The sequence below is a fragment of the Cajanus cajan genome, chromosome 2 (assembly GCF_000230855.2).
Source record: "Cajanus cajan strain Asha chromosome 2, NIPB_CcT2T_4, whole genome shotgun sequence".
In the NCBI taxonomy this organism is placed as follows: Eukaryota; Viridiplantae; Streptophyta; class Magnoliopsida; order Fabales; family Fabaceae; genus Cajanus; species Cajanus cajan.
In genome coordinates this window covers 67,304,364-67,327,751 of record NC_138518.1, presented here as the reverse complement: position 1 = coordinate 67,327,751, position 23,388 = coordinate 67,304,364, and the positions used below count along the sequence as shown (strand labels likewise).

At 28.6% G+C, this 23,388-nt stretch overlaps 2 protein-coding genes across 7 annotated transcripts; both read right to left on the bottom strand.

The window, feature by feature from the left end:
- Positions 1 to 832: 832 nt before the first annotated feature.
- LOC109799348 (Ypt/Rab-GAP domain of gyp1p superfamily protein) lies at positions 833 to 6,460 on the bottom strand. The gene is made up of 9 exons (XM_020359879.3): positions 6,011 to 6,460; positions 5,823 to 5,915; positions 5,080 to 5,184; positions 4,505 to 4,654; positions 3,574 to 3,672; positions 3,332 to 3,460; positions 2,492 to 2,671; positions 1,892 to 2,008; positions 833 to 1,242 (listed from the first exon to the last, which is right to left on the bottom strand). Exons 1-9 carry the CDS (start codon positions 6,293 to 6,295, stop codon positions 1,081 to 1,083), a joined length of 1,320 nt encoding a protein of 439 aa, XP_020215468.1. The 5' UTR covers positions 6,296 to 6,460; the 3' UTR covers positions 833 to 1,080.
- Positions 6,461 to 14,126: 7,666 nt separating this feature from the next.
- LOC109799369 (small ubiquitin-related modifier 1-like) lies at positions 14,127 to 16,156 on the bottom strand. Of its 6 annotated transcripts, none has more exons than XM_083069992.1 (4): positions 16,138 to 16,156; positions 15,200 to 15,292; positions 14,622 to 14,771; positions 14,127 to 14,373 (listed from the first exon to the last, which is right to left on the bottom strand). In XM_083069992.1, exons 2-4 carry the CDS (start codon positions 15,281 to 15,283, stop codon positions 14,317 to 14,319), a joined length of 291 nt encoding a protein of 96 aa, XP_082926118.1. In that variant the 5' UTR covers positions 15,284 to 15,292; positions 16,138 to 16,156; the 3' UTR covers positions 14,127 to 14,316. The 6 variants fall into 6 exon arrangements, with proteins under 6 accessions (XP_082926118.1, XP_029127267.1, XP_029127266.1 ...); XM_029271434.2 differs by lacking the exon at positions 16,138 to 16,156 and adding an exon at positions 16,063 to 16,112; XM_029271433.2 differs by lacking the exon at positions 16,138 to 16,156 and adding an exon at positions 16,050 to 16,093.
- Positions 16,157 to 23,388: the final 7,232 nt, after the last annotated feature.

The window sequence follows — 23,388 nt, the reverse complement described above, 5'->3', positions numbered from 1 at the left end:
ATTGTTTGCTGAGATTAATTTTCAAAGACTAATAAAATTGTTTGGGTTTAATTAAAATAACAACTTTCTCTTAGTCTTACAAGCCAATTCAAACTTTTAAGGTTGTAATAATAATTTTTATTTGTGTTATCAAATTAGTTTTTTTTTTTTATTTTGTATACAGCAGAACACTGGTCAGAGAAACCAGTAATCCAATGTTAGAACTTAGAAATGCTCCAGAAGGAGGCCGCCAGTCAATTAAACTAGCATCATGGAAATCCGGAAGTGATCAAACTTCAGTTGCTTCCAAGTTCCAAATATTAACCATGGGTAACCATAAAATCTCTAAATAATATGTACTCAATTAGTCAAATATATTTTTATATAAAGCCATTCAAAATGAACCAAATTAACTAATGTACCATACATATATTCTTTGGAAGGAAAGTATTCAAGGAGAGAAAATGATAGATGTGAAAAGATAAATATCAACTCATTTAATAAGGAGAGAAAATGATAGATGTGAAAAGATAAATATCAACTCATTTAATAAGGAGAGAAAGTTAAATAAATCTCGACTCATTTAATATTTAATTTATAAAATTTTGCATATTATTCAATAAGAATGATTATCTTAATTTTAATGATTTTTAGGATAATTTATTCCTAAAATTTTAGCCACAATTTTAAAAATCTCACCTCTATTTATTTTTACGTAAACATTTTATTTAAATTATAAAATATCTGTATAATACATGAATAACCTGTTAGTCTGTCTTAGCAATGTAGTGTTCATTGAAGAGTCCACAAGTGAATATATGTGTATTTCACCAATCTCAAAATGAAGAAACCATTAAAAAAAAATACTAGCATATTAAATATAAATAAATAAATAAACAGTTCCTGCTACTGTAAGCGTTTCACCGAGCTCACATTTTGGAAAACATCCTCCCCACCCCCGACCTTACAAAAAATAAACAGTCACTGCTCTGAGCCTCTCACACTTAAAAGAGTCATTTACAATTACAAGCATTGAATTTAAAACACAAATTAGAGATACAGGGACAAAATGCAAAAGACCAGGGGCGAGAACCAGAACCATTAGGCTGACTGTACACGAAACTTGTTGGCAACATATAGCAAATGACTAATGTTTGTGGTGGGATAACTTTGCAGCAACTTGAGATTAGAAGTGAAATCACCCGCAAGGAGGCGCTTACGAATGAGAACAAGCATTGCACAGCATACCCGGAGAAGAGTCTCCTGCAGAGTTTGGAATTAGTTTTCTTATATGGCTATATTTACACTTCATAAAAGAACTATAAACAGATTAGCCAAGCTCATTAACCTCCTGATCTACCCAACACCAGTTCTACAGAGTTTGAGAAGCAACTCGAAGTTAAAGTAGCAAGTAACAACCTACGAAAGCAAATATTTTGTATCTTATGCACGCTGAAGCTAAATGCAAAGTGGAGGAATTTTTTTATGTTCTAATATTTCATTGTTATAACAACCATATGGCATGATGAATCTTCATCTTTCCTTTACATTTGGATCCTCTGTAGTGGACAGTGCATTTTAGAGTAAAATGAAATGCAAAATGGACCACAATTATGAAGAAAAAAAAACGACTTAGAACTTTAGCAACTACAAGCAGTCTAATTGCAAAATATATAGTTGATAAAAACTTATCGTCTTGATTTTCATTTTCTCATTAATGGATGCTCACTTGAGCTTAAATCATGTATATAGAGCCAAATTATTTCCCCTTTCTTTTTCCAAGCAAAAGTACTTTTAAGTATAAACAAAAGTACAACATCACCTGTCTTAACACTGTCATCAAATATGTGCCAGTGGATCACACGTCTAAAATGCCAGTTAATTATAGTACAAGATTAAATATGAATTGTACCTGTGGACCATCTGGATCACTTAAAAGTGTGTCCCAAATGTGAAGGATGTCAGCAAAATTGAATTCCTGAGTCAGTAAGAGAGTAATCCACCTAAATGCATAGAATTGAGGATTGACCTGACATTCAGATTCAGAACCAGGAAAAATGAGCCATTTCTGATAAAAAAAATTAATAGCCAAAAGCAAATACACGGTTGAATCATCCACCAAATATGCACGCAACTAAAGTATTACGATTAGTCAAAGGCCCTGTTACTTAACTGATCGAGAGACATAAAACAGTATAAACAGACAAAAACAGTGGCCAAAATAACAATTCTAACATAGAGAAGGCTGTATCACTAAATAAAGCAAGGAGTCAAACTTTTGTTTATTTATTATTTATTTTGTCTAAAAATTTAAAATAACATAGCAGTACACAATGTTAGTGTAACAGTAAATATTGCAATGTGCCAACAAGTAATTAATAATTGTAATTTGTAATGTCAAGAATTAAAATACTTCAACAGAGAATCTTATCCGGCCCCAATATTTCCAAATTTAAACTGAAAGGAAAACTTTGGGATCATAGAAAATATACCAGAAAAGAAATTGTCTTACTTTAGAAGTAACCTCAAGATGACGCCACAGCTCTTCATCATGTTCTCTCAAAAGCTGGGACAATCTTGTAATGGTTGAACGGATTCCCACAACACTATTATCGAGTTGTTGAACAAAGTTGTCTCGGAACCCACTCAATAGCTCAACAAAACAAAAGAATGCGTCTGGTTCTGCGAAGGCCTGCATATTATATAATAGGGAACTGTTGAGCAGAGTTAACCAAAAATATAATAGCACGTGACAGTAACATGAATCAACATTACCCCACCATATTGTGACCTAAGCAAATTGTTTGTGCCAAAATCTACAATCCCATGGTCATATTAATTATTTCACATACTTTCCATTTTATGTATACAATGGAATGCCGTATGACCACATTACATTTAGTAAAAATTTCCTGTCCCAATTCCCCTAAGTTAGCAATTACTACTTTTTAACTGGTCACATAAGAATTTTAACTTCTCTTCCCTGCCCCTTCTATTAAAACATATACTGGAAAATATCCACCAAATGAATGAGGAAACAGACTTTTTAGAATGTATGCATAAAAAGGTAAAGCCTTCCAGAGTACAGTGCATCTGATCAGAAGAATAACAAAGGAAAAGCATATTTACTTATCAAGGATAAACACTTCTTCAAAAGAAATTTGCAAAGTCAAAATAAAAAATGAAATTTAAATCAACATTAAATGAACATTCTAAAGCACCTGTAAGTGGGGTTAGCAGAGCATGGATAATAAACAAGGACAGTAACAAAGAACCAGGTGTTTGATAATGCAATCCCATGATAGATCATGTACCACAAAATTAAAAAATGATTGAGTTATCATATACTCACTGCATTTTCCTCATCAGGGTCATTTTTGAACACGTAGTATAGAGGAGCCAATATCTCATTCATTCCTTGCACATATCTTACACCCGGGTTTAACTTTGCAAAAATAATTAATACATTCTTTAAGGCCTCCTGAAAATGCCCCCCAAGAAAAAGTAATAATAAATCAAAGGGTTCATCCAAGAAACGACTTGAATTTAGAGTTTGTATGAATTTCAAATTTTCAAGGCAAATAAAGGGACAACCTGATTAGACCTTGCAAATTGGGAATCGCCAGAGAAAAAGTGCATATCAGGATGAGTGCGCTTAACATCTCGATCAATTTGATCTATGATCTCTGTATCCTACAAAATGTAAAGAGGACGATTTGCTTCACAACAGCCTTTGCACAGAGCTCACTAAAAGATTATATATTGATAGCAGCAAGATATCAGTAGTATGTGGTAAAAAATTTGCTAAGCCAATTCATAAAGACATGTCATTATTGGAACAAATAGATCACAGTGTAATGTTATACTGTTAAAGAATTTAGAGAAGCATCTCACAATAGACAATAAGTGATTGTGATTACAAATAAGGAAAATGTTTATGATCAATCCACCTTTTTTTGGTATAGAAATCTTAAAGTAGAATGGTTTTCAGTTGCCACCCATTCATGTAAAATTATAAGCATCATGAACTGATGCATCATGAGATTAATATTGATGGAATGTGTGCAACATGTTCAGGCAGAATCAGATAATGAACAATACATCTAAACAAAACAAATGCACTGTGATTCTTACATAGTTTTAATTGTATGAGTGATGTGTTGTCCATTATTATCCATAATAGTCAGTTATTGTTGTGAATCTTGACCATTGTAACTCTTTATCTAATTGTAACTTATCGTAATGTAAGAGTCATTCATCTATATATAAACATGTGTATGTGCTGCTGAAATGTGAAAGAGAAAAAGAAAGAAAACAGAGAAATATTCAGCCCCAAAAATACTCTCCTTGTAATATTTTTCTGCATAATTTTACAGTACCCACAGTCCACCATATCATATAATTCCTTGAGTATTTTTGAAACTCACACTACGCCACCTCTAGAATACCACCAACAATTTTAAGCTGAAGGCTATATGATGATTTTCCCATTAAATGATAAGTAGCAGAGCATTTTGCATTGTACCTGGAAGAACAGATTCCACACGCTGGTCTTCCCAAGACTCAAAGGATGCTCCCCATGAGTGATTTCTGATCTAGAGAGCAATGCCCTCTCATATTTGGCATCGTCAGTATCACAATTTGTAGAGTTGTACATCCTCCTTGTGATTTCTGACTAGCTAGCCACAGAAACATTCAGAAAGGCAAATACATAAAGCAAATAGAATATGCATTAACAATCACTCATTCTGCAAAGATTCCTCTTGGACATTCATGCACCATATCAATGTAATAGACAGATACAGAACCAAGTAAAATATAATTAAATTCAAAAAATTAATGTGACCACAGATTCCTTTGAATTGTCTCTCTTCTACTATGCATAGTTTGACGTAATAATCAATAAGATGAACTAAAGTAAAAGGAAATGTAATTTGATTCTAAAGCTTTAGTTCAACCACTACCAGTTTCCAGTTATTGACCTTATTACAATTAAGGCATCCCAGACTAACACCCTCGCTACCCAATAAAAATGTTTAAAGTTAAAAATAAATGAAATGATGACATGAAGGCATCAGGCTCCCTAAGCATCAAACTTACAGGATTCATGAGAATATCCTCCTTGAATTGTTTATACTGAGACCTCTTCTTTGCTAACTCAGATGACCAAAGCCCTCGATCTGGCGGAAGATATCCAAGCAAAAGCTGCAAAAGTCAATAAGCATGAATTGCAACAGCACCCCATGATTTCACTTCCTTCATTCCATCAATAAAGGTAAGCAATCTACACTAACCAGAAGGACCCAAACCAAATTCTTACTTAGAAGTACCCAGGACTTGTTTGGTTGGAAGGGGATGTGAATAAGCTATTCACATGTTTGGTTGGTTTGCCGGGAATGCACATTCCTAGTGAAAAAAAAAAAAAATTCCTTGTTCCATTTTTGCCTAAATAATGTAATTCACCTGAAATATCATAAATTGGTTTTCCATTCTATATCTTTCATTTTCCTCTTAAAAATCAATTCGTTCGTCATTGCATTCCTATTCATACAAAACAACCATTTAAGCTGGATTTAACTATAGTATCAATTTCATCACACACCGAAAAAAAAAAAAAAAAAAAAGCACTGACAATGTATCAATTAAAATACAATAATACTACGAAAGTGTCATCTGAATCGCAAATTGACATAGATGGTAAGTTAACTTTTGTAATAAGTATTTTTAGAAGTCATATTTGAAATGATTCCTCGTGAGTAGAAATTGTAAGTTCATGGAAATTAAACTCTTCAAGAAAACGACTAAAATGCAGAGTGAAAAAAAATATGAAAAGGAAACCTAACCTTCCACACAGTAGAGCGCAACCCAGCAGCATCAGGAATACCTTGACACGCAAGGCTCCGCAACTCGCTGATATCCACCAACTTCCTCGACAACTGAACCAAACCAAACCATCACAAAATCAACACTCTAAAACGCAGTAATCAGCGAAAATTCACCGTCGTTTTACGAAATCGAAGGCGGAGGCAACCTCGGCCAGCAATTGCGCCTGACGAGACACGTCGTGGGCGGAAGGAAAGGCGTCGCCGCCGAGATCTTCCCTGGGCGAATCTTCGATTATCTGCGTCGGCGGAGGATCGTGGACAGCCGGAGGCGACGGAGGACGCGGCGGCGGTTCGGGCGGGCTCACGTCGGCGGGGGAGGGAGGACGCGGTGGCGGTTCGAACGGGCTGGCGACGGCGGAGGAGGGAGGGGACGACGGCGACGAGGACCAGAGAGAACTGTTGAGCCAATCGGGAACCTTCTTCTGCATCATTTTGGTTGGGGATTAGGGTTAGGGTTTCTCAATTGCGATGGGAGAGATGAAGAAGGCAATGCATTGCATTGGTAACATCAACAACATGGCAGTGTGAGATTGATCACATAGATGAACTAGCCACTCTCCATTATTCTCAGTTCATTACTTTATTTCTTAATTTTCAATTTAACCCCTAACTTATCTTTTAACTATTTCATACATTCTTATAGTTAGTTTTATACTTTAACTAATAGGAAATTATTTTTAATATCATTTTTTTATAAAAAAAAGATAGTAAAATTATTATGAAGTAAGGGGAAAGAGACCATTCATACTTTCATTTAAAAAAGCAAAAAAAAATATTAAACAATAATTTGTATATTTATTTAAAAATAAAAGTAAAAATAAATATAATAAAAACAACTTTTCGTCAATATGTACGGCAAGAGTTGAAATAACTCTCAATTATAAAGTGTATGTTGAAGAAAAAAAAAGGATATTAATAAATAATAGAAAAAATAAACGTTACAAGTTCCTAAAATATATTTCTTATTATGTACGACTTTCTATTATTATTTTGACCTATATAGTTGATGTTTATACAACTTGTTTTCATTGTGAGTTTTCAGATTTGTAGTGGGTTTTTTTTTTTCGCCAAAAAAAAACTAATTAAAAAATAAAAAATTCGCGTAACGAAAAATGGAGACAAATGGGACAATTAACTCGTATTATAGTATCACTTTGTTGTGCATTGTACTTTTACTTACATCATACATGGTACTTATATGTATATAATTATTTAAATAAAATATTTTATATTATATCACAATATAAAATTTTAAGTATTTTTTTTTAATTTGCGTTGTTTTATTTATTCAAATAAAGTTGTTCTGTTTTTCATTTATATATTTTTAATTATTGTTTTAATACTTTAATCTTTAATTTATTTTATCATGTTTTAGTTTCTTTGTTTATTATTATACAAAAATAATATATAATATTGACAGAAAAGCATAAGATGATGAGATAAATTAACCTATGGTGTAAATTTGCAATTATTGATGAGGTTAAGGGTTAAGAATAGAGAAGAAGGAGAAGAGAGATAAAAAATTAATCTAGTATAAAAGATACATATTGAATTTGATATGAGAATAAAATATAATGATTATTTATATTTTTTTTCTCCACAAACCACTTATCCTCATGGTGTTTTGTTTAATTTTTATTGTATCATATACTTGAGCAATTGACTTTATGAAGGGAGGGTTGCATTATCTTATTTAGTTAGATTGAAAGGAATTGATTATTTTCTTCTCATTCCTAAAATTTTATTTTTCTTCTTTCTTATGGAGTTAACCAAAGTAGTTGAGAGGTTTTGAGTTGTAGTGTTGATGGTTGGGTTTGGAACTGTACAGAGTGTGCGGAGCATCCCTATCTTCCCATTCTCTTATTAATTTTGATTTTACAAGAGGTAAGGAAAACTTGTAATTTGAATAATCCATGTTGTATGTGGTCCGATGTTGTCTAGAATTATCTAAGTGTGGTTGATTATGATGAAGATGCAATGAAATGTGGCTTGTTGAGTTTGTAGCACTTAAAGTGGTGTATGAGTGAAAATGTTAAATCTTGGTTGATTTATGGTTACATGTTGTAAATGAGGTAGTTTTAAAACTATTTATGATGCTTACATGTTGTTTTATACATGGTATGTTGGAAATTGGTTGAATTACAAGTAGATTGGATGATTTTCAAGTTCTGCATAAGTGCATAACTAAGGTCTTATTGGGCGCGCCTTCACCGTGTTGGGCACAACTCAACTAGAGGGTTTTCCCTTTTCTCATGCCAAGTGTGAGAGAAGGGAACGATTTCATGTAGGACTAGTGTTGGGCGTGATCTAAAAAGTATTGGATGTGAAGAGAGAGACTCGTTTGTGTTGGGGTTCACGTGAAACGTTAGACGTTAATGGATGTGACATCGAATGTGAGTCAGACAAAGGTGTGTGAGAATAGTTTGACACTTTATGCCTCAATCACACTCGACGTGAGTGGTGTGACACTGTGCATAAGCAAGACAAAAAGCTCTCTATCTCAATGATGTTGGACACCATTTGAGTAGCGTCGAGCACAAAAATGTTGTTGCTAAATTATTATCCTATGATGAATTATAGTTGAAAATTGATGATAAAGTTGTTTGTGTGTTGGAATATATATATATATATATATATATATATATAGTTAATCATTCATACATTACTAGTGTAAAGTTTATTACACTGACAACCAATCATAATTTTTAAATTATTTTATTTTATTTTTATTTGATTAAATAAGCAAATGACATGACACTATTAAAATATATGATTGGTTGTCAGTGTAAAAAAACTTTACACTAGCAGTGTATAGGTGACTAACTCATATATATATATATATATATATGTATATGTATATATGTATATGTATATATGAGTTAATCACCTATACACTGCTAGTGTAAAGTTTTTTTACACTGACAGTCAATCAGAGTCGTTAATAGTGTCTTTTCATCTACTCATTTAATTAAATTTAAAAAAAACACTATTAACGACTCTGATTGACTGCTAGTGTAAAAAACTTTACACTGACAGTGTATAGGTGATTAACTCTCTCTCTCTCTCTCCACACACACACACACACACACACACACACACACACACACACACACACACACACACACACACACACACACACATATATATATATATATATATATATATATATATATATATTGATGAATACTTATGTTGTAAGTTGATAAATGATCAGTTGATGATGTTAAGATGTAAGTTGTACGTTGTGAAGTTGTGAACATGTTGTTGAGATGCATGTCTTAAATTAAGATACATAGATGCTGGAGATGAATTGTGTTGTTTTTTAAGTTTATCTTCCCTTTAGAGAATCTATGTGGTTTTATACGAAGGTAGTCAAACCATATCCTAGTTGAATGACTAACCGAATAAAATACAAAGTTGAAGACCTGGTCTTTAACTTAGTGTTGAAAGGTTGTGGTATTTGAAGGGTAGTTGGTGGGTTAATTCCATAAGTGTCTTGGTATTGCAAGTTAATGTCGTGGTAAGTTTATACCTAACTTTTCTTGCCTCAACATAGTATCATAATTCATAGTTTGAGTGGTAAAACCTAAAAAATCAAATTAAGTTATCTAAAATTGGGTGTCTTTGAGGCAAAACGTTGTCCTGTATCTGACCTAGCTGAGATAGGTCTAACACTATGGTTCAATAGGGTTAAACTGTAACACTCCAATTTTTTTAAAAGGTATTTTTGTAATTAATGGCATTTTGTAATTTTAATAAAGGAATAAGGGTATTTTTGTAATTTTATTATTAATGGTATTTTCGCAATTTTATTAAAGTTTGAGGGGTAAAAGGGTAACTTGGAACGGGCTGTTCCAAAATTGGAACGGGCCGTTCCAAGCAATAAAAATATACTGAAATTTCAAGTGAGAACGGGCCCAGAACGGGCCGTTCCAACAAGGAGAACGGGCCGTTCCAGAGGGAGAACGGGTCGTTCTGCTGAGATTGAGAACGGGCCGTTCTGGTTTCAGAACGGGTCGTTCTGATTTTTGGGAACAGGCCGTTTTGATTTTGGAACAGGCCGTTCCAGTTGAAAATTTTGCCCACGTTTGAAGGATCCGGAACGGGCTGTTCCGAAATCAGTACGGGCCGTTCCGGGTGCGTCAGATTGCCTATAAATAGGAGGCAGGGGGCTGTGAAAAATCATACAGCCAGAAGTGGAAATTTAGAGAGAGAAAGAGAAAGAGAGAGAGAGAGAGAGAGAGAGAGAAAGAAAGAGAAAGAGAAAGAAAGAGGAAAATAGAGGGAAAGAAAGAGGGAATCCAGAAGGGGAGGTTCTGCTCAAGTTTTAGCTCCTACTTATCCAGGTAAGGGGGAGGAGAACCTTATCTCTTTAAAATTTTATCTACTACTATTTTTATTTATTTATATTATTTTTTTATGTATATTTATTTAGTGGGGTGTCCCTAACCTCATTTATTTGCTTAACTTTTGATTATTTTTGTCCATAATAATTATTAAGGTGTTCATCTTTTATATTATTTAATTATTTTATAATGATTGTCATTTTATTTATATCATTGGTATTCTTAATATATTCTTTTTACATAGATATATTTATTGTAAATATATTTATAATCAACTATGTTATAGTTGTGATATCTTGGACTCGTTTTGTTGTTATTTCTTCACGTATTTATGAAAATAAATATTGTTCTATGGCCATAGAAGATAAAGTTTGAATTATTTGTAACTGGAGGTTTGACCTTGAGGATTTAAATGAGTAAAGAAATGAAGGTGAAATATCTTATTGTTGGTTAAGGTGAAATGACCTTTTATTGGTTGATATTTTGATGATGCTCATTTATCCTAACTAGTCACTACAAGTATAATTCAAATTTTATTGTATCATGAAAATCTAGTATATGAGTTGTATATATATTTATATTTATATATATACATATATATATGTTTAATATTGATTACAAATAATTATGTTTATTCTTTTGAATTATTGTATTTATTGGATATTGTTCTTACTCCTCTCTTTTCTTTGTTTTTATAAATTAAATATATTACAAAATAGATGGATCTACTTTGGATTCCAGATCATTTTGCAGTTGATATAGTTGTGGTATTCCTTGGAAGGAATTGGAATGTGGAGGCTATTTGATGAATCTATTACAATTTTTGTAAATTTATTTTCACTATCAATGTAAATATTGTAATAAAAGTGAAAGAAAAATATATTGTATAAAATAATACATTATTGTAAATATTTTAGAACGATATATCATGTATTAAATTCACAAAATATGATTGTTTTTTACCTTTATCTTTATTAAAAAAAATATTGTTAACGATATAATTGTGAAAATATTATATAAGAAAATATATAATTATTATTATATAAATTGGGCGTTAGAATCGGGCGTTACATAAACCACTTAAGTTGTTTACCTTTATTATAGGAGATCTCCTTAATTGACATGTATGATGATACATTAGTTATTAATATTTGTATTGTGAAATGTTAATTACGATTAAGTTGATAAATGTTGAACAAGTTGTTAAGTTGTGAGTTATGTTATTGTCGATATATGTTTTCATTGTATTTACCATATTATTGTACATGTTTTTTCTTTTGTAATTTTATCCTTATTTTCCTTGGGTTAAGATTATGATGGCCATATTTAATATCCAAACATTACAAGATAAGTGATATTCATGAGTGATGGCGTTGAATCAAGCTAGGGGTGGCTTGTGTTGTATGACTTTCTTGATGGAGTAGTGTTTTGGAGTGTCTTGACTGGTTGTCTAGAAGATATTTTGTAACAACTTAGTTTCTAATGTATATAGTATATATAACAAATATTCATATGTTGTATATATTCCATACATTTTACTTTATACATGTTTTATCTTTTACTTTAATGTTAATTTTTAATAATAAGTACGATGACATGTAAGATATTACATATTACATATATAACATTAAAATCTAAATTACATGAAAATAATATCCATAAATTAATAATTTTATTGTGTTGTTACACTTAAAACCTAATGGTTATATTATTTGTCTAATGATTAGTCTTGATTAACTATATTATAAATATAACTCTATTGGTAAAGTTGACTATATTATATATAGTTAGTCATATTTGACGGTTAATAATTTCGTAATATTATTGATAAATGTGTCCTAAAAAATATTATTAGTATTTGAGATAAAATGAATCATATTTTCACAGGCAGTTAATTATTAGTTACAATCAATAATCTCATATTAATCATTTACGATTAATTATAAATTACATTATTATTTTTTAACTATTATACATGGTTAACCAAGTAAACACTATGAGGAGAAATCTTATATGGACACTGATTTTTTCCCTATGATAAATATGACTAAAAGTGATCAGTTAGTAGTGAATATTTTGCATGAAAACTATTGAAGAATTTACGATGTATACGATTGGAGAGAAACACGTTTACAATGTTACACATTATATTAAAGGGGTTAGGCGAGGGTGCATGAAAGAAAAATTAACAGTTTAATAGTTTGATAGTGTAAAGTGTAAAATAATAGTTTTATATTGTCAACTAATATCATTGTTAATATGAATATTTATTATTATAAACATTAACAACTTATAATAAATGATAATTTGAAATTGAATGATAGTAAAATATTCATTACTTCACTTATTTTACCAAAGAAAATATATAGATTTTGTATTTTTGTCTTCTTTGACTTTGTGAAGTGGTTGAGTTATACATCTTGAGTTAAATTATAAATGTTGAGTTAAAGGTTAGACTATTAAAGTTTAAATTTATCAAAATATTATTATTATTATTATTATTAATGTCTATTAAATAAAAAAATTGAGTATATGGAAGAAGAAAGTTAACATCTAAATTTATCGTTTAAAGTAAAAAAAAAAAGTTTTACTTGCTATTTTGAATTTCTAAATGATCATGTTTGATAAAAAAAATTCCAAATAAAAAGTTTTTTTTATACATATAATTATATTATTAAGTATTTATTGACTTAATTTGTCATTGATAAATATTAATAAAAAATCTATCGATATTTTTAACCAATATTTTTTTTCAATATATTTTTTCATCAATAAATTCTAAAACTTGAGTTAAAGAATATGAGTTTAATTTCCCTCAAAACATTAAATTATTGGTCCCAAAAACCAAAAAAATAACTGGTAGAACTGCACTTATGGCAGGTTACGTTGTGTTATACACTAAAAAAAAAGTTGCATCATTGCGTTGCACTATGTCACTCGTGTACACAGTACACTTCAATTCTTCAAACCTAAGGGCTAAAATCCCTTCCCTTGCACTGGTCTTAAATTAAAAATGACTTGTTTTTCTAGATTACAAAAAAAAAATACAAGTTATTTTTCGTTTAACTATAGTAGAAAAATAATTTATTTTACAAAATAATTATCATTACAATTTTTTTGAAAGGCTATTTAAAATAGTGCCAAAGTAGTAAACATTTTTTCTTTAATTTTAACTTATTAAAAGCTTAAACAAATACATTAAAACTTTTCAAAATACTTTTTTCATAAAAATTGAAGCAAATGGAATCTATACATATAACATCCTAAAATCTGCTTCAAATGTAAACAGTTTTAAGGCAAATCAAACATTCAGTTCACCAGTAAATTTTTCATACTTAAAATACAATATTTTTAAATTTAAATAGAATTTAAAAACATAAATTTATATGATAAAAGTATTGTTATTGTTATATAATAATGCCATGTATGTTAGTACATAAATAAAGTATAAAAAAAATATAAATTCACTAAGTTTACTAAGAGAAAGAATCTCCATTTTTTTAAATATAAAACATAAAATGAGAGAGAGAGAGAGACAGACAGAGAGAGAGAATGAGTGATTGAGAGAGAATAAGTTAAACAAAAAAAAAGGAGTGTACAAATAAAAAACAAAAAAAAGTATATCATCCTTGTTATATATATTGTTAAATAAAATAATTCAAACAATAAAACATAAAAAATTATTCAAATAAAAATAAATTATTTTACCTCTTTTAATTTCATCACAATACTTCAAAAGAAGTATTACTTTACCAATTGTAGGAATCCAAGTCGAAAGATGTTTCAATTTATATTTCTACTATGTAATTTCCATTTAAAATTCAAATCAAATTAAGATGAATTAAATTTAAGTAATAATATTTAAAAGAAATAAATATCATATCATTCAAATCAAATAAAAAAGTGAGGTAACTAATAAAAAAGAAAATCCTAAAAATACTCTTCTTAGTCTTCAATTTTGTTCAATACATATTTACTACTACTGCTACTCAAGTTTAACATATAAGTTGATTCACAATAAGTAAAAGTGCATAATGCATAGTTTTTTCTGACAACCATTTCCTCATAACTGAGAGACCATTTCCTCATAACTGAGAGACCATTTCCTAACCTCCAAATTGGTGTCTCGCAGCAAAGATCTCAGCACCATCTTCCATATTAAGCTGAAGTCAAGTTACATTTATATCAAAAAAATTAAACTATAATTAGTTGCATAAAGAAAAATAAAATATATGTAACTATATATGAGACCTAAATCATATTACATCCATTTAGAATAATTCTGTATATTATAACCTCCCAAGGATATGAATTTCATTTTAACAAATTAGAGAGTCCTTTGAGACATAAAGAAGGTGAAGAAATTAACTACTAGAATTTGGTGTGACATGTTATGAAAGAAAGCAATTACCGTTTTTGGTGTTTGATTTCCTCTAACTTGAGTACCCTCATATATGAACTTCAAGGTGTCGTAATCCAAATTCCTTCGATCACAGAATTCTCTGAATACCTTAATTAATTGCAAATCCTGATTCACCTTGAAGAACAATCGATGCCCATCCTACGATCCAATATGAACAAAAACAAAATGGTATACAGTGAGAACTCATATGTTGCATTGGATTCTTCCTATAAAAATCAGTCAGGTAATTTTACAACAAAAAAATTGCTAACAAGTTCCCTTTGAAAAAAAAATAAAAAGAAAAAGATTTTTATTAGAATGATTTTCAACATTGTAACTTGTAATAAGAAAAAATCATCTTCATTTTATTAATTTTTTCAAAATTTAATTTTTAACTTATGTCTAACTTAGTTTAATCTTATTAAAAAAATATTACTATTTTTTTCTCCATACAACACAGATAAATTTCACTTGTTAGGAGTTTTAACCTTATTAGAATCAAAGGTTTTTCCTAAGCAATGATAAAGAAAAGAACAAAAACAGAAAACATTAAAAAAAAATTGTTTTAAAAAGAGTGATGCATTCACCTGAAAGCTGATTGATAAGTTGACATGGATAATATCCGAGTCATCTGGTGGAGATTTTCTCTTAACACGACCATTGGTAGCCATGTTCTTCTTCTGCATACACAAATGAGAGATCAGAGATGTGAGATTCCACAAACCTAAATTCAAAACAAATCACTTCATCAATCACAAGTTTCTCAATATTGAAGAAGAAAACAGAAGAACCCCAATTTTAATTTTATTATTAGCAGTTTAGCACTGTAAAGACCTAAAACTAAGGTCATGTTCTCTTATAGCATTTGAAAATTTCACTAAACATTTGAGATGAGTTGAAAAATAAGCAATTTTTTGTTCCTGTCAGAATGTGAAACAAAAACCGCGAAAATCACACTAAGTTGTTGAAGAAAGGCACAGGCAATTTTTTATACTGTTGAATCAGAAAGGAGGAGCAGGAGAACAAAGCAAAAACACACTAAAAGAAATAGAAGGAAATGAGAAAGAACTTTGTGGTTTCACAAATGGCCATTAGGTGTTGAATGCTGAAACCATTTTAAGGTTGTAACTGCATGTTGTAGTATTTGTTTCAGTTTCTTCAAAGTGTTGTTGAGTTTCAAACTTACACATAAATGAAACTCAGAAGGTGAAATTGAAAAGAAATTAAGAATCCCTTTTTAGCACAAATAACATATGAAATACAGAAGGTGAAAAACCGATGCACAAATTGAATCACTCTCAAAAAAAAAAATGCAAGTTCACCTCGATAAAGATTTTCAAGAAAGGGTGTGGAGGTTGGGAGGAAAATATAAGTTACAAATTTTCAGAATTTTAACATCAATTAGCACAAAATATGATATTCAGAAAATGCTGCTACTTTTCAAAGCTACATTAAAACCCTGTTGTTAGGTTTCCACAAATAGTTGATTCAGATTCTCTGCAGGGACAGAATCTCTGCTCTGTACGTTTTCAAATTGATGTTTAATATTCACTGCAGCTCTTATTTTTCCTAAGGTGGTCGTTGACGACTTATTGCTGCAGAGGGAATTGATTCTCTTATGCTAGCTTTCAATGTTTCTTGCTTTTCCTTTGGCTGATTGATCATATCGGGGATGTTCTTCAAATTATTTACGTAAATGGGACTATTTTTAAATAATATACACTTTGGGGAACTTTTTATCGGTGTCGCTATGGGTCATAGCGACACCAGTGACACGTAGAATTTTTTCAGTTCAGAGAAGCCATGAAAGTCATGTTTAGAATGTCGCTACAGCCCATGGCAACAAAAAATGACTTCAATGAAGTCGCTATAGCCTACAGCGCTTCATTTTTAATATAAAATAAAATATTTAGAAAAGATAAGTAAATAGTAAAAAAACAAAAAACGAATTAGCGCTATGGCCCATAGCGACACCAAGTCGCTATGGCCCATAGCGTCTTTTAAAAAAAATTCATATAATTTAATTTAAAATTATATTTTTAAAAAACTTAATTTTATTTTTATAAATATATAATAAGTAACTCAGTTTATTATTTTTATTTTACATTTCTATTATTTTCATTTTTTTATTTTTTTCTTACCGTGTGTCGTTATGGGCGATATTATTTTTGTTAGTCCATCAAGTGTGCTGGCCCAGCCTATAGCGACACTGGTGTGGCTCATTCCAGCCCAACATGAACAAAAAAAAAAGAAGCCACGTGTCATGGGTGTCGTTATGGACCATAGCGACACCGTTGTAAACAGCTCCAAAGGCGTAATTAGTTACAAAACAGCCCCATTTACGTAAAATATTTTTTTTTTTAGGGAAACGTAAAATATTTTTAAAACAGCTCCACTATGGTCAAAAAGCCGCTTTTCCTGTATTACTATTTCTTATGTTAGTAATCATTATCCTATCCTGCCTATGCCTACAAAAACTTTCCTTCTAGGACCGATCACATTTATAAATGTAATTAAACTTCATTTTCAAGTCATTAATTGTTATCATTACAATGTTTTATAAATATGTGAGAAATAAGATAATAAAAAAAATAAGTGAGTAAAAATAGCTGAGAAATAGGGTGAAAATAAGATTATTTAATTTAATAAAAATAGATAAAAAATAATATTATAAAATTATTTGATTTAAATGGATAGAGAGAAAAGAAATTATAATTAAACAATTATATTTTTACTTTTTTATGTTATATACCAAAATTTGAATTTTTTTATATTTATATTCATTATTCATTTAATAAAAATATATCATATTTGAATAAAATAAATTAATATTTACAACATATTTAAATGAAAAATTAAATAATAGACCATATATAGTCAAATAAAATAAAATAAAATTTAAATAAAGTCTCACTTATTCAAATAAACACTTCATATATTCGAATAAACATCATAATATTCAAATAAGCACTCCAAGTATTCATATCCACAATCCAATTATTTGAATACAAGATGCAGTTATTTAAATAAGAAGAAGATCCACCTCCACAAATGGCCAAAAACAATGAGGTCCATCGAAAAACACAATCAAATATTGGAGACCCGAGAGCAAGAGACATGTTCTTCCCTATTCAAATGAAGTTGTGTTTAATATTTGGTTGATTGACCATATTGGGGCAGTTCTCCAAATTATCTACGTAAATGGGACTATTTTTAAACACTATACACCTTTGGGACACTTTTTAACGGTGTCGCTATATATATGCCATAGCGACACCGGTGACAGTGAAATTTTTTCAGTTCAGGGAAGCCATGAAAGCCATATTTACAACGTTGCTACAGCCCATGACGACAAAAAATGGCTTCAATGAAGTCGCTATAGCCTACGGCGCCTCATTTTTAATATAAAATAAATATTTAGAAAAAATAAGTAAATAGTATAAAAAAAACGAATTTGTGAAAGTGGCGCTATGGCCTATAGCGACATCGACATAATGTCGCTATAGGCCATAGCGCCACTCATTTAAATATTAAAATACATAAATTTAAAAATAAATATATATAAAAAAAAAGAAATTTACAGAGAAGATAAATAAAAAAATATAAATTTATATTACATTTATAATATAAATTAAAATTTGAACAAAAGAAATAAGTTAATAATTAAAAAAACGTTAAAAACAGTGGCGGTATGGCCTATAGCGACGGTCGCTATAGGCCATAGCGCCACTTTTAAAAATAATTAAAATACATAAAAAGGAATAAAAAATGTATAAAATTAAGAAATTATAGAAAACATATATTTATAAATATAATGTTATATGAAATTGATAATAGAAAATAAAATTTGAAAAAAAGAATTGAAGTTAATAATGTAAAAAAAAAACGTAAAAAAGTGGTGTTGTTGCCCAGAGCGACACCCTTGTTTCCAGTTTTTTAATTTTTAATTTTATTTACTTATAATAATATAATTTTATTTAAATTATTTAGTTTGTTTACTTTTAATTCAAAATATAAAAACGAAAATTTAAAAATAAAACGTGATAATTTATAAATATAATGTTATATGAAATTGACAATAAAAAATAAATTTTGAAAAAAAGAATTGAGTTAATAATTAAAAAAAAACGTAAAAAAGTGGTGTCGCTGCCCATAGCGACACCCTTGTTTCCAGTTTTTAATTTTTAATTTTATTTACTTATAATAATATAATTTTATTTAAATTATTTAGTTTGTTTACTTTAATTCAGAATATAAAAACAAAAATTTAAAAATAAAAAATGACAATTTATAAATATAATGTTATATGAAATTGATAATAAAAAATAAAATTTGAAAAAAAGAATTGAAGTTAATAATAATAAAAAATGTAAAAAAGTATTGTCGCTGTCCATAGTGACACCCTTGTTTCTAGTTTTTTAATTTTTTATTTTATTTACTTATAATAATATAATTTTATTTAAATTATTTAGTTTGTTTACTTTTAATTCAAAATATAAAAACAAAAATTTAAAAATAAAACGTGATAATTTATAAATATAATGTTATATGAAATTGATAATAAAAAATAAATTTTGAAAAAAAGAATTGAAGTTAATAATTAAAAAAAAAACGTAAAAAAGTAGTGTTGCTGCCCATAATAACACCCTTGTTTCCAGTTTTTAGTTTTTTATTTTATTTACTTATAATAATATAATTTTATTTAAATTATTTAGTTTGTGTACTTTTAATTCAAAATATAAAAACAAAAATATAAAAATAAAGCGTGATTATTTGCAAAAAATAATTATACAAAATGATTGGCGCTATGGGCCACAGCGACACTAAGTCGCTATGGCCCATAGCGTCTCTTTAAAAAAATTCATATAATTTAATTTAAAATTACATTTTTAAAAAACTTAATTTTATTTTTATAAATATATAATAAGTAACTCAGTTTATTATTTTTATTTTACATTTCTATTATTTTCATTTTTTTTTATTTTTTTCTTACAGTGTGTCGGTATCGGCTACATTATTTTTGTTAGTCCATCAAGTGTGCTGGCCCAGCCTATAGCACTGGTGTGGCTCATTTCAGCCCAACCTAAACAAAAAAAAATCACGTGTCATGGGTGTCGCTATGGACCATAGCGACACCGTTGTAAACAGTTCCAAAGGCGTAATTAGTTACAAAACAGCCCCATTTACATAAAATGCTTTTAAAATAGCCTCACTATAGTCAAAAAGCCGCTTTTCCTGTATTACTATTTCTTATGCTAGTAATCATTATCCTATACTGCCTATGCCTACAAAAACTTTCTTTCTAGGACCAATCACATTTATAAATATAATTAAACTTCATTTTCAAGTTATTAATTGTTATCATTACAATGTTTTATAAATATGTGAGAAATAAGATAAAAATATATAAATAAAAATAAGTGAGTAAAAATAGCTGAGAAATAGGGTGAAAATAAGATTATTTAATTTAATAAAAATAGATAAAAAAAATAATATTATAAAATTATTTAATTTAAATGGATAGAGAGAAAAGAAATTATAATTAAACAATTATATTTTTACTTTTTTATGTTATATACCAAAATTTGATTTTTTTATATTTATATTCATTATTCATTTAATAAAAATATATCATATTTGAATAAAATAAATTAATATTTACAACATATTTAAATGAAAAATTAAATAATAGACCATATATATTCAAATAAAATAAAATAATATTTAAATAAAGTATCACTTATTCAAATAAACACTTCATATATTCGAATAAACATCTTAATATTCGAATAAGCACTCCAAGTATTCATATCCACAATCCAATTATTTGAATACAAGATGCAGTTATTTAAATAAGAAGAAGATCCACCTCCACAAATGGCAAAAAACAATGAGGTCCATCGAAAAACACAATCAAATATTGGAGACCCGAGAGCAAGAGACATGTTCTTCCCTATTCAAATGAAGTTGTGTTTAATATTTGGCTGATTGAGCATATTAGGGCAGTTCCCCAAATTATTTATGTAAATGAGACTGTTTTTAAACAATATACACCTTTGGGGCACTTTTTAACGGTGTCGCTATGGGCCATAGCGACACCGGTGACACGTGAAATTTTTTCAGTTCAGGGAAGCCATGAAAACCATATTTACAATGTCGCTACAGCTTATGGCGACAAAAAATGGCTTCAATGAAGTCGCTATAGCCTACAACGCCTCATTTTTAATATAAAATAAAATATTTAGAAAAAATAAGTAAATAGTTAAAAAAAATGAATTTGTGAAAGTGGCGCTTATGGCTTATAGCGACATAATGTCGCTATAGGCCATAGCGCCACTCATTTAAATATTAAAATACATAAATTTAAAAATAAATATATATATATATATAAAATAAAGAAATTTACATAGCAGATAAATAAAAAAATATAAATTTATATTACATTCATAATATAAATTAAAATTTGAACAAAAGAAATAAGTTAATAATTAAAAAAAAAAAGTTAAAAATAGTGGCGCTATGGCCTATAACGACATTGTGTCGCTATAGGCCATAGCACCACTTTTAAAAATAATTAAAATACATAAAAAGGAATAAAAAATGTATAAAATTAAGAAATTACAGATAACATAAATTTATAAATATAATGTTATATGGAATTGATAATAAAAAATAAAATTTAAAAAAAAGAATTGAAGTTAATAATTAAAAAAAAAAACGTAAAAAAGTGGTGTCGCTGCCCATAGCGACACCCTTGTTTCCAGTTTTTTAATTTTTTATTTTATTTACTTATAATAATATAATTTTATTTAAATTATTTAGTTTGTTTACTTTTAATTCAGAATATAAAAACAAAAATTTAAAAATAAAACGTGATAATTTATAAATATAATGTTATATGAAATTGATAATAAAAAATAAAATTTGAAAAAAAGAATTGAGTTAATAATTTAAAAAAAAACGTAAAAAAGTGGTGTCGCTGCCCATAGCGACACCCTTGTTTCCAGTTTTTAATTTTTTATTTTATTTACTTATAATAATATAATTTTATTTAAATTATTTAGTTTGTTTACTTTTAATCCAAAAAATAAAAATGAAAATTTAAAAATAAAACGTGATAATTTATAAATATAATGTTATATGAACTTGATAATAAAAAATAAAATTTGAAAAAAAGAATTGAAGTTAATAATTAAAAAAAAATGTAAAATAGTGGTGTCGCTGCCCATAACGACACCCTTGTTTCCAGTTTTTTAGTTTTTTATTTTATTTACTTATAATAATATAATTTTATTTAAATTATTTAGTTTGTTTACTTTTAATTCAAAATATAAAAACGAAAATTTAAAAATAAAACGTGATTATTTGCAAAAAAATTTTTTATACAAAATGATTGGCGCTATGGCCCATAGCGACACCAAGTCGCTATGGCCCATAACGTCTCTTTAAAATAATTCATATAATTTAATTTAAAATTACATTTTTTAAAAATTTAATTTAATTTTTATAAATATATAATAAATAACTCAGTTTATTATTTTTATTTTACATTTCTATTATTTTCATTTTTTTATTTTTTTCTTACAGAGTGTCACTATGGGTTACATTGTTTTTGTTAGTCCATCAAGTGTGCTGGCCCAGCCTATAGCACCACTGGTGTGGTTCATTCCAGTCCAACCTAAAAAAAAAAAAAAAGCTTCGTGTCATGGGTGTCGCTATGGACCATAGCGACACCGTTGTAAACAGTCTCAAAGGCGTAATTAGTTACAAAACAGCCTCATTTACTTAAAATGTTTTTAAAACAGCCCCACTATGGTCAAAAAGCCGCTTTTCCTGTATTACTATTTCTTATGCTAATAATCATTATCCTATCCTGCCTATGCTTACAAAAACTTTCCTTATGGGATCGATCACATTTATAAATGTAATTAAACTTCATTTTCAAGTCATTAATTGTTATCATTACAATGTTTTATAAATATGTGAGAAATAAGATAAAAAAATATAAATAAAAATAAGTGAGTAAAAATAGCTGAGAAATAGGGTGAAAATAAGATTATTTAATTTAAAAAAATAGATAAAAAATAATATTATAAAATTATTTGATTTAAATGGATAGAGAGAAAAGAAATTATAATTAAACAACTATATTTTTACTTTTTTATGTTATATACCAAAATTTTATTTTTTTATATTTATATTCATTATTCATTTAATAAAAATATATCATATTAGAATAAAATAAATTAATATTTACAACATATTTAAATGAAAAATTAAATAATAGACCATATATATTCAAATAAAATAAAATAATATTTAAATAAAGTATCACTTATTCAAATAAACAAACACTTCATATATTTGAATAAACATCCTAATATTCGAATAAGCACTCCAAGTATTCATATCCACAATCTAATTATTTGAATATAAGATGTAGTTATTTAAATAGGAAGAAGATCCACCTCCACAAATAGCCAAAAACAATGAAGTCCATCGAAAAACACAATCAAATATTGGAGATCCGAGAGCAAGAGACATGTGCTTCCCTATTCAAATGAAGTTGTGTTTAATATTTGGCTGATTGACCATATCGGAGCAGTTCCCCAAATTATTTACGTAAATGTGACTGTTTTTAAACAATATACACCTTTGGGGTACTTTTTAACGGTGTCGCTATGGGCCATAGCGACACCGGTGACACATGAAATTTTTTCAGTTCAGGGAAGCCATAAAAACCATATTTAGGTGGTCCAGGTGGTTTGGGGGGAGG